At 32.9% G+C, this 27,793-nt stretch overlaps 5 protein-coding genes across 11 annotated transcripts in view; 2 read left to right on the top strand and 3 right to left on the bottom strand.

The window, feature by feature from the left end:
* The first annotated feature begins 255 nt into the window (after window positions 1–255).
* On the top strand, window positions 256–1,345 carry LOC116844452 (40S ribosomal protein S20). The gene is made up of 3 exons (XM_032815961.1): window positions 256–426; window positions 623–728; window positions 1,036–1,345. Exons 1-3 carry the CDS (start codon window positions 424–426, stop codon window positions 1,290–1,292), a joined length of 366 nt encoding a protein of 121 aa, XP_032671852.1. The 5' UTR covers window positions 256–423; the 3' UTR covers window positions 1,293–1,345.
* A 354-nt stretch (window positions 1,346–1,699) lies between these two features.
* Window positions 1,700–3,520, bottom strand: LOC116844451 (eukaryotic translation initiation factor 2 subunit 1). Its single transcript, XM_032815960.1, has 6 exons — window positions 3,314–3,520; window positions 2,873–3,115; window positions 2,571–2,802; window positions 2,234–2,466; window positions 2,046–2,161; window positions 1,700–1,969 (listed from the first exon to the last, which is right to left on the bottom strand). Exons 2-6 carry the CDS (start codon window positions 3,108–3,110, stop codon window positions 1,781–1,783), a joined length of 1,008 nt encoding a protein of 335 aa, XP_032671851.1. The 5' UTR covers window positions 3,111–3,115; window positions 3,314–3,520; the 3' UTR covers window positions 1,700–1,780.
* Window positions 3,521–6,529: 3,009 nt separating this feature from the next.
* Window positions 6,530–11,517, bottom strand: LOC116844407 (ATP-dependent zinc metalloprotease YME1L). Its single transcript, XM_032815898.1, has 13 exons — window positions 11,491–11,517; window positions 11,121–11,246; window positions 10,258–10,677; window positions 9,908–10,127; window positions 9,707–9,804; window positions 9,325–9,568; window positions 9,047–9,179; window positions 8,709–8,946; window positions 8,361–8,603; window positions 8,006–8,155; window positions 7,716–7,877; window positions 7,305–7,425; window positions 6,530–7,214 (listed from the first exon to the last, which is right to left on the bottom strand). The coding sequence occupies exons 1-13, from the start codon at window positions 11,515–11,517 to the stop codon at window positions 7,156–7,158; spliced, it is 2,241 nt and encodes a 746-aa protein (XP_032671789.1). The 3' UTR covers window positions 6,530–7,155.
* A 499-nt stretch (window positions 11,518–12,016) lies between these two features.
* LOC116844406 (transcription factor SPT20 homolog) lies at window positions 12,017–22,995 on the top strand. 4 transcript variants are annotated; one of them, XM_032815896.1, is made up of 21 exons: window positions 12,017–12,065; window positions 13,913–14,023; window positions 14,130–14,327; window positions 14,612–14,730; window positions 15,173–15,461; window positions 15,834–16,046; window positions 16,403–16,578; window positions 16,702–16,911; window positions 17,110–17,266; window positions 17,354–17,422; window positions 17,598–17,924; window positions 18,022–18,181; window positions 18,538–18,746; window positions 19,809–19,959; window positions 20,069–20,265; window positions 20,461–20,601; window positions 20,952–21,066; window positions 21,367–21,449; window positions 21,625–21,808; window positions 21,967–22,133; window positions 22,452–22,995. In XM_032815896.1, the coding sequence occupies exons 2-21, from the start codon at window positions 13,976–13,978 to the stop codon at window positions 22,578–22,580; spliced, it is 3,342 nt and encodes a 1,113-aa protein (XP_032671787.1). In that variant the 5' UTR covers window positions 12,017–12,065; window positions 13,913–13,975; the 3' UTR covers window positions 22,581–22,995. The 4 variants fall into 4 exon arrangements, with proteins under 4 accessions (XP_032671787.1, XP_032671788.1, XP_032671785.1 ...); XM_032815897.1 differs by lacking the exon at window positions 12,017–12,065 and adding an exon at window positions 12,072–12,402 and having other exon boundaries at window positions 20,952–21,048; XM_032815894.1 differs by lacking the exon at window positions 12,017–12,065 and adding an exon at window positions 12,072–12,402.
* A 743-nt stretch (window positions 22,996–23,738) lies between these two features.
* The window catches only part of LOC116844348 (1-acylglycerol-3-phosphate O-acyltransferase Pnpla3), a 21,712-nt gene continuing 17,657 nt past the window's right edge, over window positions 23,739–27,793 (bottom strand). For 2 of the 4 annotated variants that reach the window (XM_032815762.1, XM_032815764.1), the window contains 5 exons: window positions 27,583–27,743; window positions 27,320–27,410; window positions 27,130–27,220; window positions 26,830–27,025; window positions 23,739–26,678 (listed from right to left, as the gene is read on the bottom strand). In XM_032815762.1, the coding sequence (XP_032671653.1) occupies window positions 26,464–26,678; window positions 26,830–27,025; window positions 27,130–27,220; window positions 27,320–27,410; window positions 27,583–27,743 (754 nt within the window). In that variant the 3' untranslated portion in view covers window positions 23,739–26,463. The remainder of the gene's footprint in view (window positions 26,679–26,829; window positions 27,026–27,129; window positions 27,221–27,319; window positions 27,411–27,582; window positions 27,744–27,793) is intronic. The other 2 variants (XM_032815763.1, XM_032815765.1) reach the window with 1 other exon arrangement.

The following is a 27,793-nucleotide window of genomic DNA, read 5'->3' as shown; positions in this document are numbered from 1 at the left end:
GATGCATTCAATCAATACAATACGTTTTGTTGATGAGTATTATACCAACTTAATATACCGTTGTTCATATATATCATCGGTATTAAGATTATCTAATAGAAAGTTACTATTTAATACATATATCAAGTGCACGATGTAAACCAAGCCATTATTTAGTATGCGTATCAAGTACACGATGTAAACCAGGCCGCAGTATATGTTACATATATTATAGCACTTCTAGTAATAGAATACATCCGGATGGGAAATCTGAACGCAGCCTTAAATGCATACCAACAGTTGTTGAATTGCCCTAACCGGAAATACTCTTCTACTCTATATTCTTTCCAATCTGCACGTGGATAGCTTTCGTACGGACTGGTTCAGCGCTGGTCAGTTTTACTTGATATAAATTGATCATCTCGACCAGGACGACAATTTATCATGGTAAATAGATAATTTAATAATAACGAATGTTTGAGACAATTATTATTTCCTCGTAGTAACCGTGTATTTGTATATATTTGTGAACTCACACTTTGATCACTAGATAGGTTAGATATCGGAGTCAAGTAGGACGCGATCAATGTTAATATAAAAATATTCCATAAAAAATTATGGTAATACTTTTCGTATTTCTCAGGCGAGTACTAAGGTCGATAATCCTGAGAAACCAGGGCAGGAAGTCGCCCCGATTCATCGAATTAGAATTACGCTCACGTCTCGTAATGTTCGTTCCCTCGAAAAAGGTAACATAGATCTGAAAATATTTCTATTATTATATATATTATTATATTACACTTATATGCTTTTATATATACTATCCCACACAGCAGAGGTATCCAAAATATATCATAGAGACATCCTAAAGATATATTTGAGATATGTGATATCTTCAAGATATCCCTATGATGTATTTGAGACATTCCTGCTGTGTGGGATTATTCTATTACATATTAGCACTCGTTAGCACTCGTCTGCAAGCTAATATTTTATTCATTAGTTTTGCTTAAAAATATAATAAGTATCTTAATATTTTCGTTTCTTTCGTTTTAGTATGCTCAGAGTTGATCAATGGGGCCAAAAAGCAAAAGCTGAAGGTTAAAGGACCTGTTCGAATGCCCACCAAAGTTCTGCGAATAACAACTCGCAAAACACCTTGCGGTGAAGGTTCGAAGACATGGGATCGATTTCAGATGCGAATTCACAAGAGAGTGATTGATTTATATTCGCCATCAGAGATTGTGAAACAAATCACAAGCATTTCTATTGAACCTGGTGTAGAGGTAGAGGTGACGATCGCTAATGAATAGATAATTTTTATTGAAACTGTAAAAATGTTTTAATAAAAACATGAAAAATTGAACCCATTAATAGTTTTCATTAAAATAAACCAAAAGCAGTTTTAATAGTTTTATAATTTAAGAATTTCTATTATCAGCTATATTCATGACTTGCATTTTTCAAAAATTTATATACATACTGGACTGACAAACTAATTTAAAATAACGTTTGGAATTTCTCATATCAGGAGCACAAAACATGCTCTTGTGTCATTATTTATTATATATCAAATTGGTAAAAAATGTCAAATCTAGGAAAATTACAATAAATTTTCAATTTTTTCCTATGTTTATACTGGATATTAGCAATGCCGCGATAACAAGATTTATCGAAGTCGTAAATAGTTGATAAATAAAACCATGCAAATATCTAGCTATTAATTAAATTTATATTTTATTTATATATATATATATATATATATATATATATTTATATGTATATATATATGTATGGATTTTTAGTTTTCTTCTTGTGACGCGTCTCTGAATTTGTCGTTTTGCTCAGTTCCTTCACCGCCGCTAAAATCGCCATCCATTCCTTCTACTTCCTCCTCATCATCATCACCAGCAACTTCTGCATTTTCTAGTTCTGCTCGTTCCATTTGTCGCGCCAATTCTGCCTCATCCGTAGCAGTGACCACTTTTGGCTAAAGCATTAAAAGAAAGAAATTAATTCTTGTCCGGCACACGAATCGGACAAACATATTTATTTATAATATTTACAGCCATTTGAACGTTGAATACACCTCCGAGTGACGTGATTTTATCTCGGATTACCTCGATCGCGTCATTTAATGCCTTCAGACCATCTTGTTTTTCTGGTGTAGATGTTGTCATAACTAGAGATACGATAAAACAGAACATTGTGGTGTATAATAAAATACACGCAAAAAATATGATATAATCCATACCATACAAGGGAGGAGCAATCAAATTAATTTTGATAGGAAGTTCTTCAGTGGAAAGTGCTAAGCCAGACTTCAATGCAGCCTTAACAGCATCGATTCCCTCGTAACCATAACACGCCACTTCTACATCAGCTCTGATCTTCACTGCTTGGGAAGTAAGTTTCCGTTTGATATTATTTAACAATACTTCCTTTGTGTGCTCATCAAGACCACATTCTGCTAAAATCGAGGGATCCCTAAAATCAAATAGATACAGAAATATACTTGTGCAGGTATATATTTAATTAACATAATCATTTCTGTGAATATTTTACATTATGCAGTCTTAAGTTTTGCTTACAAAACTGATTGCTTGAAGAAATCATAAGCAGATGCTTTCTGTTTCTTATATTTTTCCTCAAAATACCAGGCAGTTTTCTGATATAGTTCCTCTAGTTGATCATCACTGTCATAGTGTAACAATTCCGCAACGTGTCTTAAAATTGAATTAACAGCTTTAGCCTTAGCATATCTTTCTGTGCATTTTTCCACATCCTCAGCAGATACACGACGTTTGCTTAGATCAATATAACCTGAAACCCATAATTTAAATATAAATAAGTTGAAAATGTTACACAGATCTATAAAATACTTGTATATTACCTTTCTCTTTGTCTACACGAATAACTACAACTGGTTCAGTTTTGCCTACTCTGATAAGTTTATTGATAGACCTAATACGTCTCCTGGACAATTCAGAGAGCAATATCATGCCCTCAATGTTGTTATACTCCAATAGATGCACATAAGCACCCATTTCAGCTATACTGCGTACGTTCACCATCACCACATCTTCCACTTCAGGATATTTCTCCTTGTAAAATCGACACGACAGCACCATATTTGCTGAGACACACAAACACCTTATGTTAACATATCTGGATATGCAGTGTAAGCAATGGAAGTGTAATACTATGAAAGTGTAATATAGAAAATATATAAAATGTTAATTAGAAATATATCGATGCTAATTACGAAAGATAGGAAAAGTCGTTTTCCTAAAATATTTACGAGTATAAGTAAAAAACTAATAGGTTAACTCACTAGATTAATATTTTAAAAGGAGACAGTGAGTATTCTCACGATAATCAACTAAATAAGTATAATCGCGTAACGACTAAGTTTCCTCTTTATTTTATGCCGATTAAGTGTATTCAAAAACGTAAAAACCCGCACGTGGTTTGTGAACCACGGGCGAATTTGTCTTTGTTTTAACCAACGAACCGGTTGATAGTAACTAAAAAGACTACGAAAGGCTGCGTTCCAAAACTTTACTCGACGGGTAGAATATCATTGACCAATAAGAACAAAGATAACTAGGATTTCTTTATCATAATTGGTCAATTAATGCCCGTATTTATAGTTAGGCCTTATATTTAAGGCTTCCTCGAGTTTATTTTCAGATGCTCTGTAGCCTATAAAATGATCCGTAAAGCATCTAAAAATGAACTTAAAGAAGCCTTAAATATAAGGCCTGATTATAAATACGGGCATTAATGTACTCTACCCACCGAGTAGAATTTTGGAACGCAATCAAGGATGTTCAACTACGTGTTTACCATTGGCTGCGTTCAGCAGAGAAAGCTGCTTTGCAACTGTTGTAAAATTCGTGAATCTGATTGGTCACATACTCTTGTATTCAACTCAAATTAAGAGCATACTCCAATCAGATTGACGAATTTTACAACAGTTGCAAAGCAGCTTTCTCTGCTAAACGCAGCCATTACCAACTTATGGCTTTCGCAGTGCAATGCGCGATGCGACACACGATATGCGATGAGCGATATCCAATGAGCGTATTGGTATTCCGGAAAAGCTGTATGGGGGTGTATATCAGTTGGACACGGGGTAATTGAACACAGTCCAATCACAAGTCGCTGTTCCAAGGGACCCTACAAATGTCTCTAATCACACGGTGCTGTGATTGGCTGTGTCTAAATGCACCGTGTCCAAGTGCACCGCTCCCGCTGTATGCTCATTGGATATCGCGCATCGTATATCGCGTGTCGCGTCGCAAATCGCGCTGGCTACGAGAGCCATTATGGCTTCTGCACACAGGACGCGGTAATGCTTGCCGCGCGGCGAAAGTTCGCGCGACAGCCAATCAATATGCTGTTTTCCGTAATAACCTTCTAGCTCCTACGGAAAACAACATATTGATTGGCTGTCACGCAGCTTCCGCCGCGCGGCAAGCATTACCGCGTCCTGTGTGCAGGAGCCATTAGGCTGCGAAAAGTCATAGATCACGAACACCTAGATACAAATATGTCCGGACATTAAAATAAAAAAAAAAAAGCATTAATATTTCAACAAATTTTTACACTGAATCGTTTGTATTTTGTCTGAAGAGGATTGAAGTGCGTTTGAAAAAGTTTGTAAGTCCACAGATTTATTTTAATTAATTATTTTTAAAGCATGAAGTTAATCGAAAAGTCATAGATCATGAACATACAAATATGTCCGGACATTAAAATTAAAAAAAAAAGCATTAATATTTCAACAAATTTTTACACTGAATTGTTTGTCTGAAGAGAATTGAAGTGCGTTTGAAAAGGTTTGGGAAAGTCCACAGAATTATAATAATTATTTTTTAGACCATGAGTTAGCTGGATGATCATAGATTTTGAATATCTAGATACGAATATGTCCAGACATCGAAAGTGAAAAAAAGCATTAATATTTTAACAATTTTTATATTAAATTGTTTATATTTTGTATGAAGAGGATTAAAATGCGTTTGAAAATGTTTGTAAGGAAGGCCAATAGGCTTACGGAATAGGCTTGCTGAAGCCATATATTGAAAGAAAAAAAATAATAAACTCATAAAAAATAAAAACTTTCGAATGTTCTCAAGTCAAACTTTTCACTAGTTTATGGTAAAAAACTAAAATTCAAAACTAAATATTTGCAAGTGCAATAGATAGTGTAACATCACATAACAAAAATGAATAAATTTAATCACTGTTGATTACAAAACTCAAACTGTTCTTTTATTAATTTAATATTGTATATAATGCACATTTATTTCTAACCTTACGTCTAATTTTTTGACGCGCGTAAAATACAGCTGTCAATTTGTCAGACGTAGCTACGAGTCATGTGATACATATTTCTTGATTGTAAAATAAATTTAAATCACAAATAGAACATTTACAGAGGAAAATTACAAATTGTTACGGAGCATTGAAAGGATAACGAAAAATAGAAAAACGCATCAATATTTCAACGCACGCAGATTTTAAAACATAATATGTATATACATAATTTAAAACTTATGTACATACATAACTTAAATATAGTTTCATCACTTTTTACTTCTGAATTTTATACAAGTATATTTTTCTTCTGTATATTTCTATACTTGTATGAAGAATTTTGTATTTTGATATTTTTCTCAATTATGGATTTAAAAAGGGATTAAAAGGAAGACAAAAGTAGTAAAGTAGTTAATTCTCTCTTCTTGTATCGACATTTTTTTACTTTGAGGGAAAAGGGTGATCGTCTTTAAATTTATTTATTTTTTGTTTTTCGCCAACTAGAAAGAGATTAAGAGGAAACGATAATTTTCATAAAAGAAAACTATATTGCACTAGTCAAACAAGTTGATTTCATCATTCACACATTAAAAAAAATCCAACTGTTACATCTCCCAATATATCATTATCTCAATTTCTTGACGGATTATCTCTTTCGTGACAGTTAGAAATAATTGGACAAAATCGATGCCTGATCGTTCAATAATAAACACTTCATTGAAAAATAGGTGCTGTTGCATCAAACATGAATATCTATAAATCTAAAAATAGAAATCCACTCATGTATAAACAATGATATTCTATTTTACATATCAAATGATATTTTGCATATCAAATTTTATCTTATATGCAAATTAAATCTTTATATATGCTTTATGAGTAAAATATTTTTTGTTAAAATTTTGTATATTTCAGAGTTAGTATATATATTTCACTTGTCACAATATAGATTTTTTCATTAGAATTAATGTACCATGTTAAATTATTTTTTCTTAACAATTTTTTTACATATTTTACTATTGTCGTAATATTTTCACAGAACAAATTTATTTGGAATTGTACAATTTGGTTTTAAAAATCAATTAAAGCAAAATGATAAAATATATATTGCACATACAAATTTTATAAGTTGGACTTATAAAATAATGATATGTACAATAGTATATATATATCAAATAATTATCATAAAAAAGTACATAATATAATAAACATTATTAGAAAAAAACAAATAACGGAAGTTCAATGATACGAAAATATATATTGATTGCAATAGGATTTGTTTTATATTGAATACTAAAAAGAATTTAAAGAGAATTGCAAAAATATAATTATTAATACTCTGAATCTTATAGATATGATCTTATAGATCTGAATATCTCTCAGAAATCTTAAAGATGTACAAATGATTTTAATAGGTACTCAAATGTCCAATCAAATAGAAAATTTAAACTTTTATTTTAATCTAATTTAAATTTTTAATTAATTCAATAAATTTTATACTAAAAAATGCGCGTTAGCTCTTATTCGTCGTTTTCTAATTTATTTAAATATGTAATAACAACAGCATCTATTTTTAAATATCCATGTAATTAACCGTAATTCAATTTGTATTTTTCCTAAAAACTGGTAGTTTCAAACGAGATCCAAGAAGACTTTCGTGTATCACGTTACGCATCCCGTCAGTCATAGATTCTTAGAAAGGGTTTCAGAATCTCTTGTAGACTAGGCCTCGCATAAAGTACAAGTCATGACCCGATATTGGGTATCCCAATTTTACACAATTATGCTCGATTACACCCTACCTTCTCTTTCTTAATTCTTTCTTGAAATAAGCCGTACTTAGCTCACGAATTAAGATTTTCTTGTTTTCTTGGGATCCGTAGATGATTCCCGTTTACTGAGCCCGGTTTCTAAAACAGGGAGAAAATGTTAATCCGATCTTATCACTTCTTATTATTTCGTGTCTTACCTTATATACTGTGTATATGTTTATTACTCACCATTCACTATGGCAGTCACATCTTCCGCATCCAACGTTTCGTATTGCAACAAAGCTTCCGCTAATCGTTTGTGTTCTTTCGCATGGCTTATTAGAATTGTTTTCGCTCGTTCATACGATTCCTAGAAGAAGAGTGGTAGAAAGACGAGTCAACTAATTATAACAATAATTCACTGATAAGTTCAGTACAATACAATTAATAAGGATTAATTAAAATACAGTTAAAATATAGTTAATAGATTTGATTTAAAGAGATACACATTATGAAAGGAAGAGAAATATTATAAAAAAGAGAATAAATTTTCAATAAGATGTTTTCAACTGTGAATTGTATAAAATTAAAAAAGAAAAAATTTTTCCTCACAAATTAATAAATTATATCTTGCTTTTAATGTAAGAGCGTTAAATTTACCTGCAAAAGCCGCTTCACTTCGTTGTCAATAATTTCGTTCGTGCTGGGCGCATACGAGTTATCGTTACTGAACAATGTCTTATTTTCTGCCATAAATCTAAATCCAACCTTCTCTGACATCCCGTAAGTCTTCACCATCATTTCCGCAATACTCGTCGCTTTCTGTAAAAAAAATATTCAAATTTTCATGCAATTTCGATATTTCTATAAGAAAACAACTCTTAAACAAATAATATAATACAATTGAAAAAACTATGTTATAAAATAGAATTCAAAAATGAATAACGTACAGCAAAATCGGAAGAAGCTCCCGTCGTTACTTTCTCCGTTCCGAATATCAACTCCTCTGCAGCTCTGCCACTCATCATCACGTCCATTTTAGCTAGCAACTGAGATTTCGTAACGTGATATTCATCCTTCTCAGACATCATGTAGGAAGTCTAAAAGGAATAAGAATGAAAAATTGGCAAATTAAAAATTATGTAATTAATTAATTACATAACTTGTCACAAAAATATACAAACCCGATTATATAATAGAATTACAAATATTTTCATAATAAATGTGATGATAATTATATGTAAAGCAAATTAATAACTAACATAACGTCACAAAATTACGAATAAACTATATTAAACTACATACATGACCCAATGAGGATGCTCGTGGCACGATGGTGACTTTGTGAAGTGGTGGAGCATCCGTGGTGAAAAACGTTACTAGAGCATGCCCCGCTTCATGGTATGCCGTGATACGGTTGACTTCTTCATCGCGGTATTTTAGCTTGCCTTCAGGACCCATCAACACCTTGTCTCTAGCGTACTCTAGATGTTTCATAGTTACACAGTCCGCTTCATCGATTGCTGCGCGTAATGCAGCTTGATTTATCTGCAATGTATTTATACATTACATAAAATCTTCATTATATATTGTATCAAGACGAGACATTGCACAAGATAACGTAATATTTTTATCTTACGTTTAAATAATTACCATGTTTTCAAGATCAGCTCCTGTGAAACCTGTGGTGCAACGTGCTAGGTAAACGGTATCGATCTCGTGTGTTAATATCTTGGACAGGTAAAGATCCAATATTTCTTTGCGCCCCAAGTAATCAGGCTTGTTAACGTAAATCTCAACGTCGAAGCGACCAGGACGCATCAGTGCCTTGTCGAGATCTTTACGTCTATTCGTGGCACCGAGAACTATAACACCTTCGTTTTGGCGAAAACTTACAAACGGAAAATTATAAAACGTTATAATTAGTTAAAAAAGTAACATTCAAAGAATGACTATTAAATGATCATAAAAAAGCGTGTATAAACTCTCACCCATCCATTTCGGAAAGCAACTGGTTGATCGTTTGATTTGCGTAAGGATGAAGAACAGAATTTGTTCTTTTTGCACCCACAGAGTCAATCTCGTCGATAAACACCACACATGGCGCCTTTTCTTTTGCCGCTCCTATGGAAATATGTATACGATACTGACGTGATTTATAATAATTTTCGGGTCGTAAATTACTTAAAAGAAGAAAAATCACTCGCACGATATTAGTCACGATCTCGTAATCTCGATTTCAATAAAAATGATTGTATTCGCTACTTACTGAATAAATCCCGGACACGTCGGGCACCCTGACCGACCAGGATTTCGTCGAATTCAGGACCTGCCACATGGAAGAATGGTACACTAGCTTCTCCAGCAACTGCACGCGCTAACAGTGTCTTTCCTGTTCCTGGTGGACCTACTAACAATACTCCCTTTGGCAACTTCCCGCCCAGAGCGGAAAATTTTCCGGGGTTTTTCAAGAATTCCACGACATTCAGAAGTTCCTGTTTCGCCTCGTCCACCTATAATATTTTTTTGCTTACTCATTGCTGCTTTCATACTTTTTATGTACTGCCAATCACATAAAAAATATGTTTTCTCATAAAAAAGTAATCTATCTTGATAAAACACATGAAATGAATAAAATATGTATTGCTTACCCCTTTAACGTCGTCGAAAGTGACACTGATATCTTCAGGATCGATTTCAATTCTGTGGCTCATAGGAAGCTTGAACATTCCACCTCCTGGGTAACTAACTATGACACAAATAATTATCATAATTGCAGATAATAAGATGATTAACACGAAAAGGTTTCAGTATAGCGTGAGCTTTATATAAAAGTTCTGTTTTATACGTACGATAAAGCCAGAGTACAAGGATAACCGCGGATGCGGTTATCATATTTTGCAAAATTTTTAGCCACATTGTTCGACCTCGCACCTGACGTTGCAATCCGGACTCATAGCCTTCTACAAAGGCGATCTTTATCCTCTTCTGTTCGTCCGCTGTTACCTCGGCATTGTTGAGGATCTGTTTCAATCTTTCATAATCAGAAATCTTCGGTTCGTGCATCAGACCCTATACATATAAATATAGTATCTATTAGAATAGAATTTATCTCAAGTTTCTTTCTATAATCATATTCTAATAAAACACTTATTGTACTTTTATTTGGATCTAGAAATTCAGAATAAAATGTATATTGTACCACATGAAGATTAGAAGATAGACCAAGCCATTTCTTTATCCTGCTCATAACAGTTGGATTTCGATCCAGTTCCATCTTTATATTGCGCTGGGATTTGAATTTACGAATTTGCATAACATTATTGTATGGCGTTTTGGCATACCATGTGTGCAACAGTCTACATTGTTTTGATGTTAAGTGCATAACAGGTAAGACAATGGACTCCTTTAGTGAATGGTGTGGAAAACCCCGTTTGTTTTCGGTGAAGTTTAGACCAGATAAGTAAGACATTCTCCATTTGTTGTTCTCTTTGGAAGGTTTTCTAAATGAACTAAGAGCTACATTATCCAGTGTTATGCACACCTTATTCTTCTTCATTCTTAATGGAGTTAAAACAGTTAATGGAATTATTTCTTGTAGCTGTGAACAATTCCTTGCAGCCTAAAATAAATAATACATACATTTAAGTACGTATATGAGAATTAATATGAAATATAGATTGATATTGTTATACTTGTCAAATCAAATTAGAAATAAAACCATAAATCTTGAAATAATTGTTAATTGTCAAAAATAATTGTTTTCTAATATATTTTTTTCTATTTAAAAAGCTTCCCAATGCTGTGTTCAGAAATTCTGAATTGCTAATTTTATATAGAACTCAACAGATGATAAACAATTCACACAAGTTCAATAGATGTTATTTGTAGAATACTTTAGTTAAAACTCAACTTATGGATAAAATATTTCTCAACTTCTTATTATAATTTCTATATCTCATTACATTAAAAGATATAATTTAGAAAAAAATCTAGAAGTATGGTGCAGTTTCTTATAAACCTATGGTTGTCATATGTTTAAAGTTTATTTTATAGAGATTATACCTCCTCAAGGCTATCTGGGCAAATATCATCCATAGTTTTGTATTCATCCTGTTTCTTAACTTGGGTCGAATATAATGTTGTTCTAGGAGTTGCTCCAAATGCCAGCTGCGTCAGATGGTATAACACCTAAAAGTTCAAAGTCATCTAAGCACTTGAATCACCAGGAATCAGAATCGTTTGCACGATTCTTTCTGAGTTCAGTGAAAGTAGAAAATAGGTCAAACGTTAAGTGTTAATGATCAATAGAGATACTTTTATACTTTCTCAAGGACAGAGTAAAATATATGCATATTGTTTAAAAGATATGTGCAAGATATTAGTGTGAGAGGTTGCTGATGCAACTGTGATATGTCGTAAGACTGTAACAAACCTGATTGTGAGATTGAAGAGTTATCATAATTTCGAGCTCTACGACGAAATAGCTGATGTTTAACGAAAATTACAAACGATCACGAAAATTAATCGAATGAAACTGACGCGCCCCGTAAAAACGATCGACTGTCTATCGATCCTCTGGATCACTCCACGCAGATTTTCAGTCGCAAATTAGCTGGCTAGGTCCGACAAATTTGCGCGGCTGCAGTCAAATAATCGATCACTTGTTAATTTATCAAGACATCGAACGATTTTTTAATCTACAACAGCCAACTGTGTTTTGAACGTGGAGCCAATTGATGGTTAGCCATCTGAAAGGCACAAAATGTTAATTTGAGATAGATTCATCCATGTGCTATTTCACACACATGTCAGCAATGCGATTATAGTGCCATCTTGTGCAACAATTAGGGACTTTATCAGCGATCTCGCATCGGTACACTCGCGTGTAGAAAGTGCCAGTGAACGCACGCTCCTAACTAGGTGACGAAACGTCCACTCGGCGTCGCTGTCTAAAGAAGTGCAGCCATAAACCTGTGGTCGTCGTGTGTCGAGTGTGATGTTTGTGTGGTAGGTTACGTTGCGCTCTCTTGGGCGAAATGACGTTTTGTCGCTTGTAAATATCGCTCGCGCGCGAACGAGTAGCGAGAGCCGTCGCGGCTCCGACCCGTTGGCAATCCCCGAAACATCGCGAACGATTCCCACGCGAGTCCTCCGCGTAGTACGCGTTAATTTAGCCGCGCGCAGCAGCGAAATTGTCGTATTCCACGCGCCGCGCGACCGAGCGCGCGGTGGTTGAGGTTATGATGAGTGAGTCAAGTTGAGGTCGCGACGTGTTGTGTAGCTCTCTTGCGCATCGCGCACCTGATGTTTACCGTCGGACTGTCGTTCTCCCGACGCAGCGAAGGTAAATCGCGACTACCTACTTACGGTGTCGGCATCGACGTGGCGCTGCCTCGCACGCGTCCCGAGACCGCGACGTCGTCGTCGTCGCCGTCGTCGCCACCGCCGCCACCACCGCACGATCCCGTGGACTTCGCGTATCCTAACCTCTTTCTTCTCATTCGCTGTCACTTGATTGTGTTGTTGTCCCTCGTGCTTGTTTTGCCTGCAACCTGCCTGCGATCTACATACAGGTATTTCCGCGCATTTTTCTCTTTCTTTTTCTTTCTCTCGTTGTACTTGAGCTCTACGTCTCCTCGCATTCTCTCCGCGAACCGGCGATAAGTAATGCCGTGTGGATGCCAATTGACTGCGGGATCGCGGTGGTTTGCGTCTTGCTTGTTTATCACTCCTTTCCGCCGATGCATTCTTCGGAACACGTCGATTTTAGATGAGATAGGCAATATATTAGCCTCATCAAGCACGGCGGAATTCCTTTTAGACCTCCTTTTTTCATGAAAGTTCGCGTAAAAATTGTAGATTGTTATGGCGATAGATATTCGTGTTAATGTAATACGATTGCGAAGTATTTGTCAGTAGTGTTGTAATTGTTTAATTGCCTGTCTGTCTTGGAAGTACAATAAATCAGTTTGAATGAAATGTTTTTCTTGTTGTTCCTTGGCATATTTTAGAATGTGTGAAAAGCATCACTGCTTGATGAGATAACTGTGTGTGTGTGTGTATATTTTGTAACGGTATTGGGAAAAATATGGTGTGGTGTGTGCTGCAGTCCAATATTCTCAATATTTTTAACATTCTCTTCTTACATTGTAATGTGTAAAAGTTATATAAATTTAAATTCAGGTTTTTAATACTGTAATCAGAATGTTTATAAATACTCTGTGTATATGAATCTTCATAAATTTGAAGCACATATGTTTACAAGTAACTCAATTTACACATCACAGATTTGTAATAATGTAAAATGTTAATTGCAAAATTAAAATGCAAATAGTTAATAATATTAAAGTAATGTATAAAATTTTAGTTCATACAAATGTAAAATATGGTTGATAAACATAAATTAATTTGTATGTGCATATATATATCTTATTTAAAACTAAATTTGTTTTAACTTCATTTATTTGGTTTCTTTTTTTTTTCTTTTTCTTTATCTCTTTTTAAAACTCATGTATGTGTGTGTGTGTGTGTACATATATATATTTTCTTGTTTTAAATATAAAAGATAACTAAAACAAAAATATGAGTAAACACTCATATTATCTATAGGTGTTTGCATTAAGATATATCTATCTTTTCTATCAATTCTGTTAATTATAATAATATATAATCATATTTAATTCCATTATTATTTAGTAGCCATAAATATAATATAAAAAAATTTTTAATTTAATTTTTTTTAATACAATTATTACAAATAGCTTGTTATTAAATAATGCAATATTATATATTGTTATCAACAATCCATTGCTGTTTACATAAACATGTAGTATATATGAAGGGATGTATTTCAGAATATGAACGATTATTACCGCATCAGATATGACATTAATTGGCATCAGTAATCAGAAACTACAATGAGTGGTTTAACCCTTTGTCTAGAAGATGCGTATCAGCAGGCTCAGGTGTGTAAAAAAACAACTTTTACAAGTTATATCACGATATGGATATTATCAAATTTTATTATTAGGAGCACTTATGAAATACCTGTTTGTCATGTCATTCACATAGGATATGATTAATCAAGCACCTAGATATTGGCTGAAGAATGTTCAGGGTCAGAATTCGTTGGCCTTAACATCTGATAAGTCTCTGTCTTCTCAGAAAAAGGAACAGTGTCACTCTAGGCACAGTATTCATGCCAAACTCACGAGACTCTATTTCGAAGAGCTTGCTAAAGTTCCTCATGCAACCCCAGATTCAGTTTTGGTAGGTCTATCTTTGAAGAATAAGTTAGTTAAAAATTTTTATATTCTTTGAAATGAAAAAGGAATAATTTGCAAATGTATCGTGTATTTTTGTATGCGAGTGTAAAAGTCCTTGCACAGTGCCAGACTACAGGCAATAGAGGTAGACATTAGCCAATAAAAACAGGGAATAGAAATAATTGACTAATCCGAATTTCTATTCCCTGTTCCTATTGCTTGTTGCCTGGCATTCTGAAAAGCCCTTTATTTCTATTGTATTAATTTTTCACTTTAAATGCCATGCAGAACAATCTTGAGAATGAGTGCGACCTTTTGGGATTGTTAGTGCGGAGAGAAGGGTTACACACGTTAATTGTTAATCTCTATGCTGGTAATAAAGGATACTCATTAGCTGTAAGGAATAGGTAAGAATTCATCTGCTTTTAGATGTGTGTGTGTATGTTTCAAATTGTTTTTTTTTTCAATATTCGAATATGTTAAATAGCATTAAACCTGGTGCTAATGATAAATTATTATAATAATTAAGTTATATCATGACAATTGAGTTACCAGAAAAAATTGTGTGATAAGAGCTATATTATTGATTTAAATTTTTCATTCCTTGGTGGCAGCTTACTTTTAGTGTTAATACTGTAACATGAATATTCCCATGTCACAGAAATGCTTAGTATTAGGCTTGTAAAGTATTGAACGTTGTATCTGCCGGATTTAAAGTGTCTAACATTTACGTCAAGGCAGTAAAAAAAAGAGAAATTTATATTTTGCATGTTATTCCATTAACGATAATCCTAAGACGAGAATCGTATTGCAAATATAGAGATTAACGAAAGTTTTCTCCCTCGGCAGTGATAAGGGAAATCAATACGATAAAAATTCACTAGCTGAGACTCAGCTTATGGGTTACGAACAGGGTGAACTACTCTCATGCATAGACAATGGCCAGTTACCAGCTATGCTAGCGGAACAACTGGAATCCAATCACTCACATCTATTTTATGACGGTTGCATAGTAGCTGAAGTTCGAGATTATCGAAAAGCGTGTTCTTATAACAAATCTGATGTCCATCATAATAAAGCTGAGGTTCATCATAACAGAGCTGAAGTTCATCATGTACTTCTTAAACCAACGACACAGGTGAGATTCAGTGAAAAATAGCGAGATAAAAATTAGAATCGCGGAATGTTTCTGTTAAATAAATTTGGAAATGAAGAAGACATTATGAATTTTTCAATATATTTTCTTCATGCAGAAAAAATTTTTCGACTTTTATTTCAGGAAGATCAGTTTTATAAATTTATTTAAGATGCTATTAAAATGAAAAAATAATAAATTTTTCTATATCAATCTCATAAATCTTAAATAACATTATTTTGCTTATATCTTATTGTATATTGCCATGTTATCATTTATTGTATAGTTTTAGAATTTAGTCTGTATGAGTGTTTATATTATTTAATTTGATTGTAATTTAAATTAAATATTGTGTGATAATTATTGTTTATGTAGAGTATACTCTCGGACGTGTCAACACTTACAAGTGACGGAGATTGGAGCCATGAAGAACGATTAATATTGGAATCACATCTGTTGGCAGCTACCCAAGGACCTCTATGCTTGGATCCAAATCCTATTCCCACTTTAGCTAGTACAAGACTTAAACAGTCCAAATCGTTGTTTACAGACCCTCAACTCATACGACAAGCCAAAAAGTTTTCTCAGGTAAACTCTCCAATTCGAGGTTTATTCCCTTAAAAATCAATTTTGTTATTTATATATTTTATTAATGCTGTCTAGTATTTCAGAAACGATTGCAATAAAATGCAAAGTCTAGCTGCAAGAAATATTTTATATAATATAAATATTCTATATATATTTTCTCTCGATATAACTACTGTTTTTTCTTGAAGAAGGTATATATCGCTGTTTGTTGCATCTAGGCTTTCGGTCACAGCAATTTCAGAGACTTCATTTGGTCAATATATGTTATATTGTTGCACTGCTTGCTATGCATCACGTTTAATATGTGCAAGGACAACAGTAAATATCATAAAAAGTACTCTGTTGCTTGATATTAGGTCACGGTGAATCGAAAAAGAAAATTGGAACAGATGACACGATCTGAAGGACCGACGATACAAGACTTTATGCAGAAAATGCGTGCAAAAAGGGGGATGACAAGCACTGCCTGTGTAGCGCCTTCTCTTGCAAACCCTCCTCTGCTTCCACCAAATACTCCAGTTGAAGTTTTAAGGTTTTTATCAGAGCATGTTCTTTTCACAATATCTTGCATTATCTGCATGTTATCTGCGTTATCTTTATTGATTTTTATAATGATGTATTTAACTGCGTGACTAACTAGCAATGGATTAATTAGATTCGCGAAAGCATATGAACGGCCACGAGACTCAAAAGACTGTTCACCACAAGTTATAGAAGAATATATATTAGAGGCTCCAGGGAGTCAGGGTGAAATGGATCATATAAAGCTCTCAATTCTACAGAGACCTTCTACTTCTGAGTACCTGGGAGAGCTTTATATGGACAAGAATCATCGAGAAGGAGAAAAGAATGGTTCTTCTTGCCGGTGAGTTTTGATTATTAATTGGAGTGTTATTAATACTCTTATTAAAAAATTAGTCTGAATTTTGTTTTGAATAATCTAAGAGAACCTACAAAATAATTATGTGTGATATGTGTGTAATATATTATTTATATTTGTATTTAGCAAGAAAGGATTATATATATATATATATTTCAACAGTAATATTATTTTTCTATCTAGGTTTACCTTAGGTACCAGAGCCGTGGCCAATCATTATTACCAACAGTTTAAAGAAATATTTACGGAAGAAGGTAGAAAAAATGTGGTAATAAAGCATCTTGTACCTGGGCAAGTACCGCGTACATGCACTCCTGGTATGCAACGGGTACATCAACAGGTGTGTGGCCCGATTTTCTCCGCTTTTCTATTTCCCCTTATCTATTATTTATCTTATTTTACTTCATTTACTTCTATTCTTCCTTAGGTGCAAGTGAAAGCGGCGCAATTGGTGGCTCAACAATTGCAAACTCAGTCCCAACATGTAGCCCAGCAGGTTTGTAAATTTATCAGTTTATCATTTTTGCAAATTGTAGTCTTGCTCTAAAACAGAACACCTAAATATATTTTTTTAATTTGAAGATAATTTCTTAATTTAAAGATATAAAATGAAATGTAGGAACGATTTTTATCAATTACAAAATATAGGTAAATTTTATGCGTTATTTCAGATTCTGTCGCGGGCTCAAGGACAACTAAACACTTTGGCCGGTCAGGTAGCTTCGAAAGTTATGACGGAAGCCACCACTTCTGCACAAAACAACCTGCCGTATGTGGATACTGCGAATATACCGCAAATCACTTCTCAGAACGACACTACTGCATTAAGTTCAGGACAATCCCTGACTAATGGCGGTCCAAACGCGTCAACTTCCGTGCAAATTGATAATTCTTCATTAGCGGTGACGGATAACACTTGCAACGGCCCTGGTTTCTTGGTTTTTCAAAAGTCAGCCAATGCTATTAATAATGCAACATCTACCAGTGTTCCAGTCTTGGTAAGTTATTTTTGTATCTCATGATAGATGCTAAATTTATTCCTTGGCAGAGACGCTATAACTTTTAAAAATATATTAATTTATCGAAAATTTACAGCAGGCACAATTGCAAGCGGGAACACAAAATTGTATAAGTGAAACCGCCAATCAGAACCAGAATGAACCGCCATTCAAGAAGCATACAAATAATCCGGCGATAAGCGCTCTCGTCACTTCCCTCATGAATTCCGCGCAACAATTTCAGCAACAAGCTGCAGGTTTGCAAACCGTCTCGCAGCGTAAAGTTTATGCAAATAATTTAGAGGATAAATATTCCATCTGGTTGTATATACTAGCATGAAAACACATGCATATATAATTTTTAATTTTTACATTTTAAGAAACTTGAAACTACGTGATAATTATACAATTACTACATTAAAGTACACATTAAATCTATATTTATATGTATGTAGCTTAAGTATCTTTGCTTTTTCAAATTGGGGTTATTTTCATAATGTGCTGCTTAACAAAAACAAACATAGTTAAAAATTCTCTCATTGTTCTTATCTGTAATTTTAAATGTACGCCCGTAAATTTATAATTAATATTTTATTTTTTACCTATTTTACAGCCAACGCTGCAGCTGCAGCTATGAACAACAACAATGCGCAAACTTCAAACAAGTCCAGCAACGCCGCAATTCTTAGTTTATTAAATAGTACTCCTGCGAACTTAACTCCGCAGAAACTTCAACCCCGAAGGATCTCTCTTAATACTTCTATCCCACCCCGAGTTATTAGTCACGGCAATGTAATTAATGTGCCCAACACTACCGGCCAAGTACGTATTATATACAGGGTGAATATTATATACCGGAACACCTGAATATCTCGAAAACAAAGCGTTGTATAAAAAAATGTTAAATACAAAAGTTGTAGGGTTTAAAAAGATCTATTTTATGATATTAGCAGTTTGACCTTGAGTTGCGTCATAAAGATCAGGTCAAGGTCACAATGATGTTTTTAAATGGATACCCCCATTTTTTATTGTATATTCTTGTAGCTTATCTCGAGAGCTTTCCAAAACACTATACTTAAGTATTTTTTCGTTAAGTACTTTTCGAGTTAAGAGGCTTCAAAGTTACGCTCTTTAGCATTAGCGCGCGTGGATACCGTAGTGACGAGCACGAACGCGCGCTCGTATTAATAGTAAATAGCGTAAGGCTGATGGCCTAAAAAACGTAAACGCAAGGGCAGCTCTCGTTTACCGCGCTTGTGTTTACGTTTTTCTCTGCCTTAGCTTACCTTAATCGGCCGGATATGATTTTCCTCTTGCCTTAATCGGCCGCGCGCTAATGCTAAAGAGCGTAACTTTGAAGCCTCTTAACTCGAAAAGTACTTAACGAAAAAATACTTAAGTATAGTGTTTTGGAAAGCTCTCGAGATAAGCTACAAGAATATACAATAAAAAATGGGGGTATCCATTTAAAAACATCATTGTGACCTTGACCTGATCTTTATGACGCAACTCAAGGTCAAACTGCTAATATCATAAAATAGATCTTTTTAAACCCTACAACTTTTGTATTTAACATTTTTTTATACAACGCTTTGTTTTCGAGATATTCAGGTGTTCCGGTATATAATATTCACCCTGTATAGTGTATAGTGAATAAGACATGTTTAACTCTTGATTTGATATATTCTATAAAACTTATACAAGAGATCGAAATTTCATTCAATAAAACTTCATGTCAAACTCAAAATTTTATGTTAACATTATCAAACTAAGAGTTAATATGTTGATAATTTCTACTTGATTTATTTGGTTAATACCTTCAAGGTAGGATTAACTAACAAAAATTTTTATCTAAATTAATTGTTTATCTGACCATCGTTGTAGGTTCGAGTGAGCCTAAGCTCCGCTTTGTCGGGTCAGCTAAGTTCTAAGCAACAACATGTAAAAGCAACTGCGGTGAGACTTGCGCGAGTCCAAGATGTTCCCACATCAACACTTGGCTTATCAATGCCAGGACTCTCGGCTTTACTTGCTGGTATGATTACGAGGAAAAAAAACGTTAAGAAATAATTAAGAAAAAAAAACATTTATATTGTACGTACCACGATTCGTATTTCATGCGTATATGATTTCTTGAAATACAGGTACGCCGTCAGCAGATAATCCGATACCCGGGATGAATCCTAATTCGTCACTGCTCGAGCGGCTCACCGCTTCTTCCAGTCAGGGCAGTCAACCGGCGAGCCCGATGACTAGCCCATCACCAACAGGTAACGTGAATCTACAGGGCGTAAATCTTACTAGTCTGCCGAACTCTATCAACGGTCTGCAAAACGTTCAGGTTGGTTCTAGATATTTAAATTTGAATAACCAGGGCAATGTAGCAGAGTTGTCTAACTTGCGGTAACGTGACGCAAATGAGCAAACTTACAAAATCGTACAAAAAAACAATCTAACCGAAATGACCGCTCATATTTAGTTAGACGACTTTGCAAAAGAGATTGAGACATAATATGGTGTTCATTTCATATGACAGGTGTCGTTCCCTGGCTTGTCACAGCCTATCACGATGTCATTGAACGTGTCGGCGACGACTGGTGGCACCGTCACACCCACTGGAGTCATCGTCTCGTTGCCCATATCGTCCGCTACGAATACCTGCACGACAGTTTCGAGCGTTAGTATAACTATACTATTGATATACACAAATAACTATTATAAATGGTCTATTCAACTCAATTAATTTACGTTTGATTGATTTTTCTTATTTATTGCGAGCTGTAATTGCTGAGACAAAGTTGAAAAAGAACCTATCAATATTATATATGACTAAAAGAATAAAAGTTGTAGAACTAGAAAGAACTAACTAGAGCTGAAAGTAAGTTTGCACAATATAGCTGAAAGTAAATTTGCAGAAATATGTACTCATTCTTAATACAGTTTTTCTTGATGTTTTTAATTTTCGAACTAGTTATTTTTTTGCTTTTTATTATATGTGAATATTCTTGAAACCTCACGCAATTTTAGATGGTTCCTGCAACTGTCGTGACGACAGCGATTGCTGGAAGCACGCCAACAGTAGTGATCGCCAATCCTGCCAATGCTCACTTATCTTTACCGATTGGTAAGATATCCGAAATAGGTACGAAAATATTAAATAATACTTTAAGAATATTTTAACTGAACGGAAACGATATAGATATACTAATATACAGTATTATCAAAGAAAATAACACGACTAGTGACTTAAAATCAAATAGTAGTTTAACTTTCTCAGAATTCCAGCAAATATTTGATAATAGCTCTTTTTAATATAAGAAATATTATCCGATATGTCCTCCAATATGTAACATATATTGTAATATGTTGTTTTTGTTGAATACTTATTTTGTTGTTATGCGATAATTCAAATATTTTATGGAGTATGTTGTGTACGCTTTAGCCCACGCCCAAATAATAGCTTCCGGAGTAAAAGGATTATCACAACAAAACATAAGAAATAATAATGCAGTGACTCTTGCACAGGTATTTATTCTTAATTATTAGAAATTTCGACGAATCACTATATATAGCACGTGAAATATTGTGCACTAATAGAATATATATAAAATTATATACAAAATTACCCTTGTAACGTTGTCCATTATTTTTTTCAGATTTCATGAGATGCAACCATAATGATAACGTTACATATTTTCAGGGAGGACAAGCAATCCAGCTCATTGGATCTCAAAGGCCGCGACTTAATAATATGCCTCGTCAAGTACAATCGAATCAAGTTAAGTCGGCTGTCTTATCGAATCAGTTGGTGACGGTTGCTAAGACAGTAACTGCAAGTCAGCTGATATTGTCTGGTAACAAACAAGTATTAGCTCCCATAATGGGTAAGTCTAAATCTCATTTCTAGTTAAATTTATGACGAGAGTATACTCTCTTCGAAGAGAGACACTCCAATAGCATTTCCTTATAGCATCTTCCTTATAGCATTTCTTAGTACTTATTAGTCGACAATATGTGTATATAATCTTGTATATGCTTGCAGCCGCGACGAAGCCCGTGCTTATGGCGTCACAGACGACGCCTTCTTCCCAAGTAGTACCTGTTAATAAACAAACTCTATTGACGAAATCTTTGCACGCTAGGGCTTCTACTGGTCAATGCAACCAGCAGACGCAAAGTCTCGGAGTAACTACCCTATCGCAACAACAAGTACGTATATATTACTGTATAAATACAGGAATTTCTTAAGTGGAATTATTTGTTGAGTAATATCTCTCTCATGAAATTAATAAAGTTAGAAGCCAAAATATCTTACAAATTTGTTTAATCGATTGCAAATGTTACTTTATGGATGTATATTTTTATTTCAATATATTTTGTAAGAATTTTTAGCATGCATTTTCTCGCTTCTGACGTCATTAAAAAGAGATAGACAATGCGAAGGGCCAGGAGCTTTAATTTAATTCTCGAGTCACGTTTCTTTTTTTCTTCTAATTTTTATTTTAATTTTTCTCTAATTTTATGCAGCTCCAGCAGTTGCAACAATGTCTGGCTGCGCAGCACAAGGTCGCCGTTGCGACGGGAAGTTCTCAAAGTAGGACTCACATTGAAGCTCAGAGAAATTCCACGTCTGCCCCTGGAGAAGATCCCGCCTGAATATGTTCAAAACAATGATAATGTTAACGATCATGTTACGGCAAAATAATTGGAACCCACCTAGAAGCAATGTAATGAGGCATTTGTACATTATGTTAAGATCAAATTTGTTTTTGCATGCGAAAAAGTTTAAATATGGATTGTCTCTATGCTACGCTGAATTACAAGAAAGTTTCACTTCTTATGGAATTCTGTTCTCTATACATAAAAGAAAAAAATACAAGATTTTAAAGAGAAAACAGTATGGTATATAATATTTATAATCATGTGCAATAAAAGCGTTTTTGTCACATGAATTTTCGCCTTGAAATGTTACTTTAGGGGAGGTTTCAATTATTGTATATATAACTTATACACATACGATACGATTTGTTTTATATTAAAAATATAATAAATATTCCAATTTTTTATTGATCTTTACCCCCTTTTCATATCGCATGATTAGAATTTCACAACTATACACTATATTCTTAATCTATGTTTACTGATAAAATCAATATCGATGTTAATATTTTATCTTTTGCTTTTTTATTACATTCATGTCCTGTTTTGTATTTTTATAATACTTGTTCATATTCGAATTATTAAATTTCCACTTTACAAATTACAATATAAACTTTTTTCCAATTTGTGTTTATATATTTCAACATTGACATGATTGTAATTTGTTTTTTATCTTTTACATTAATTTATTAATATAATCGATCAGTATCAAATAATATTAATTTATATTGAATATTTTTTTATACGCAGTTTTATTTGCAACATGTCATAAAAAAGTACATATTAAATTTATAATATCACGAGATATAAATTTTTTTGTATTTTTATTATTATATAAATGCAGATTGTAAAGGAACGCTCTCGCGTGAAACTAGAAAGTTTTGTAAGAAAAGTGTAAATACACTTACCCTTTAACAATTAACGCATTAAGTGCCAAGTTACTTTAGAAATCTCTTTTTGATATCTCAGTGTGTTTTATATATATATATATATATATATATATATATATATATATATATATATATATATATATATATATAAATTCCACTTATATAATTATACATCGTGTAAATAAATGTTTCGAACTTTTCAAAAGTTTATATAATCATACATGATGCATGTGGTTTCGAGAAGAACAAAATTATAAAAGTGATCTATAACGAAAGTAAAGTTCTTTTATTTATCGAATATTATGCATATGGCACGTAATGTATTAGCATTTTTTAGTAACGTATAGTATTATAGATTGCCTACACATGTACAAATATCTGACACTTTGCGAAGTATTCGAATATAAAAAACTAGATAACAGTATTTAAAAAATATCAGAAAAATAAATATTTCGTTAATACTTATCACATATTGTTAGTATCCTAATATATGTTTATTAAAATAAACGTTTCTCATGCTTCCTTTACAAGTCGTCCGGAATTTATACATAACAAAGTATTTTCTACCGATATATTCTCATTAATGGCGCTTAGTTAGCTAAATCTAATTACTTAGTTGGTTAACTAAATTTAATAATAATTAGCTAATTAATGCTAAATAACATTAATGGCTGATAATTTTTATTTCGATTGTAAAACAGTAACATTATTTCGACTGTCCATTTGAATTGAATTTTTGTTAGTATATTCTACTTGGATAAGATATAATATCGATATAAGCGTAACCATTTATGACAACCATCGTTCATGAATAGTAAAAAAGAATTATAGCCATTCTTGAAAAAACCCCCGATTTTTAAGTAGATTTTCTCATAATACACCTTAACAAAAGAATCGTTCATGAATTGTGCAATCGGGAAGACTGCTTCTGATCGAGTTAAACTTAATGCGCAAACCGGATCTTAATAATTAATCTGTCATTTAGAAAGTTTATATACTCTGTGTTTTCTAAATTAATAAAAAATAAAATAGAAGTATTTTTATATATTCCACGCGTTTTTAGGATAATATTATTTAATTTACCGAAACAAAGTACTATTTATGTATTTAATATATTAGCACAGACATGTAAAAAAGAATATCACATTCCGTTTGCAGTAATAATTCCCTTTTGTACAAAATTATCGTAAATTCAAAAAGAAGCAGAGAACGCATATACTTCATTTATCAATTTACATTTCCGACATACTTAAAGTAAAACGCAAATAAAGTTATCCTAAGCATAATATTTTTGCGACTTAAGTATCTTGAACATATATATATATATATATATAAAGATTTACTGGTACAAAACCACCGCTAAATCTAAACTAGTCATGATCAATAATTGTTAATTTACTCTACACATAACAAGTAATATAAAATATCTTATTTGATCTTTAGCACTCAGACCCAGCTGTATGCGATCACAAAACATATTTTTTTTATCGCCTATTATAAATAATAATAAATCTTTCTATCAATCCATAACTTTGAATTCTAATATATCGTTATTAAACTACTAAAATTTAATATATATCTAGTAAAACAATAAAATCGATTTATAACAATTAGTTCCAACGATAGTTAATCGGAAGAACATCACGACAATTGGGACGACAAAAATACAGAAATTATCTTAAAACTTGTTTCTTTATTTCTATATTAAGACGGTTCTTTAACGGTATATATATATATATATATGTATTTTATTTATACTTTCACAACCCAGATTTGGCATATTTTTATAACTTCGTGGACGACTGTGAAATTACGGTAATAAAGAAGTAGTGCATTATAAATTGTACAGAGTGCGCAAGAAAGCTGCTATTTTGATAAAAACTTTTTCACACACTCTATGTACATGATGTATATCACCAGATATATTTTTACTATCCAGCTCTTGGTATTAATTCGTAGCCGACTTTTCTTTAATCAAAAATAATTGCCACCTACTGTCGAAGAAAATTTTCGTTTGATTACACGTTCCCAATTTTTAACAATATATATTTCTGCAACCATACTTTTGACTAAAATTCAAGATTTTATTCTTTTGTTCTAAAATATAATACACTAGAAGTTTTTCATTTTTAATTGAGTTATTTACTTAGACATTACGGGTGTTTCAATATTTTCGTTGAAGAAGAATTGACTTTGAGCAGACTAAAAAATCTATAGCAAAAAGTAAGACGGTACATCTGGTATATGCCTTTCAATCATCAATATGTCAGTCTCTTTGTGTGAGATCTACAAACTCACGCAAACTATTGCTAATAGTTAAAATCCCATTAGCAAACTTGAATTACCATACAATACTGTATATACGTCGCGTTACGAACTCTTAAATGCGCGTGGCATTACTGGCACATATTATCTCACGTAAGTGTGTTGCGTATTACATCTGTGCATGTGCATCAATGATTTATCTTAATTGTATTTCGTACATATTGGTACGATTCTTCCTACACACAGCACGAAGATTTTTCTGAATAACATTCGAGAATATAGATAATCAGCGGAAGTACATCAATTACTTAAATTGATATTTTGTGATAAAATTATATATGGGTTATTATTATTAGATATTCATCTATTTGATTCTATTATTTAGGTACGATTAGCTGAATATGCTGACATTTTCCCAAAAGACACAATTTAAAAACATTTCACATATAACTCGTATATCATATGTAAAAATTTAAATTATAGAGATATAACTAAAAATATTGATTCGAATTAAGATAACATTTAATTTGTTTATTTTTCCCGATTTTACGTTGAATCGTTGTCTGTATTAAATAATTTGTTTTTATAATTTGTTTGAATATTAGCTACTTTTGCTGTTAAAAGTTGCTAAATTCAAGAATAATCCGAAAGTATCTCAATCGACGCTTTATTATAAACACTTTTTTTGTTTCCCAAGATTGAGAGCCTTAAACAAACTAAATAAGTTATTGTTTCTGTAGACCTTTTGTAGACGGTTGATCTACTTCTGGCCAACTGTCTGGAGATTTGGAAGTCTGCACTTCCTCCTGGCCCTTTTCCGCTTCCCATTCGCTCTCTGGATCGGAGAACATATTTGGGCTGTCTAGAATGTCATCTAACGATGCGACTGATGCATTGCTCGACTGTAGATTTCCGTCGGTATAAAGAGACTCCGTATTTACTGCAACAATATATAACCATTTGCTATATAAAGTTTATAATTACTTCTAAATAAGAAATATTAATAAAGGTTAAAATGACTTTATTAAAATACAAATTATAAATCTATTATAAAACTTATGAAATAAAAAAAATTTTTTAATTCCACTTACCGTCGTTAATTGTACGCTGAGATAAATACGTGTGTTCATCCCAATCATCAAATTCGAGTTTACCATTGGTTTCTACTTCGTCCATAGAGAGCATAGCATGTGATTCCGAATCGGTTACGTCAAAGATTTCTGTCACTTGCACTTTGTTGTTATCGTCCATGTAGTAATACGCTATTACAGCTTCTTGATCAGTTGCCTAATAAGAAGTTAAATGATAAGAATATTAAATGTCAGTCAATTTTATTTTCTTTTACATCTTATATCAAATTTTAAACATCTTGTTAGAGTCTGACTACTCACTTGAAGAATACTCTCGAAAGTGTCATCCACTGTTGTAAGGTCGCCCATATTAATTACACAGTTTGATTTCCTGGATTCATTCCACGATTGCCTATAAATTGAAAATATATTAGAAGCAATAACATTAACTTTAAATCTTAATCGGTATAATTGTGTACACACACAACGTTAACTATTCCCACTTACTCACCGGTCATTATATTGGAGAGTTAAGTTCAGATTCTTTTGTTTCTTATACACGTCTGCGTCATCTCCAGACTGAATAATATCGTCCTGGAAATCTTTATGAGAATACGAAAATTATTATCAATGTTCAGTGGAATTATTTCTAAATAAATATTAAAAATTTATTTTATGTGCAGGATATTTTTACAGACTACTTAATATGAAGTTGGATAATAATTCTCTGATCATAATTAAAAATTATTAGAATTAATAAGCAAATATACTCACTCATGCCATATTCTGTGATATTAAACTGGCAGTTAATAAGTGGAGGCAATGGCTGCAAATAGACGTGGATCTTCGGGAACAGTACAGTCAATATTTCGAAGATAAATTTCCTTAATTCATCTAAGTTGTGTCGTAACTTTGGAATACTGAAAGTAATGATTCTGAAATAAAAAGAAATATATATATATATATATATATATATAAATATATA

The sequence above is a fragment of the Odontomachus brunneus genome, unplaced genomic scaffold (genome assembly GCF_010583005.1).
Source record: "Odontomachus brunneus isolate Ranch 3 - 2012 unplaced genomic scaffold, Obru_v1 Obru_scaffold_041, whole genome shotgun sequence".
Lineage (NCBI taxonomy): Eukaryota > Metazoa > Arthropoda > Insecta > Hymenoptera > Formicidae > Odontomachus > Odontomachus brunneus.
The sequence above is the reverse complement of the archived record's forward strand: the minus strand, read 5'-3'. Positions and strand labels throughout refer to the sequence as shown.

Bases quoted from the DNA above. Each gene is read 5' to 3' on its own strand.
- LOC116844452 (XM_032815961.1), top strand. The intron at 729-1,035 runs GTAACATAGATC...CTTTCGTTTTAG, and splicing joins TGTTCGTTCCCTCGAAAAAG to TATGCTCAGAGTTGATCAAT.
- LOC116844451 (XM_032815960.1), bottom strand. From the start codon at position 3,110: ATGGTGCTGTCGTGTCGATTTTACAAGGAGAAATATCCTGAAGTGGAA. The intron at 2,162-2,233 runs GTATGGATTATA...TCGTATCTCTAG, and splicing joins GATTGCTCCTCCCTTGTATG to TTATGACAACATCTACACCA. The intron at 1,970-2,045 runs GTAAATATTATA...TTAATGCTTTAG, and splicing joins TATTCAACGTTCAAATGGCT to CCAAAAGTGGTCACTGCTAC.
- LOC116844406 (XM_032815896.1), top strand. From the start codon at position 13,976: ATGAGTGGTTTAACCCTTTGTCTAGAAGATGCGTATCAGCAGGCTCAG. The intron at 14,024-14,129 runs GTGTGTAAAAAA...TCATTCACATAG, and splicing joins ATGCGTATCAGCAGGCTCAG to GATATGATTAATCAAGCACC. The intron at 16,047-16,402 runs GTAAACTCTCCA...GCTTGATATTAG, and splicing joins AAGCCAAAAAGTTTTCTCAG to GTCACGGTGAATCGAAAAAG.
- LOC116844407 (XM_032815898.1), bottom strand. From the start codon at position 11,517: ATGATAACTCTTCAATCTCACAATCAG. The intron at 8,604-8,708 runs GTAATTATTTAA...AATACATTGCAG, and splicing joins GAGCTGATCTTGAAAACATG to ATAAATCAAGCTGCATTACG. The intron at 8,156-8,360 runs GTATGTAGTTTA...TATTCCTTTTAG, and splicing joins GAGCATCCTCATTGGGTCAT to ACTTCCTACATGATGTCTGA.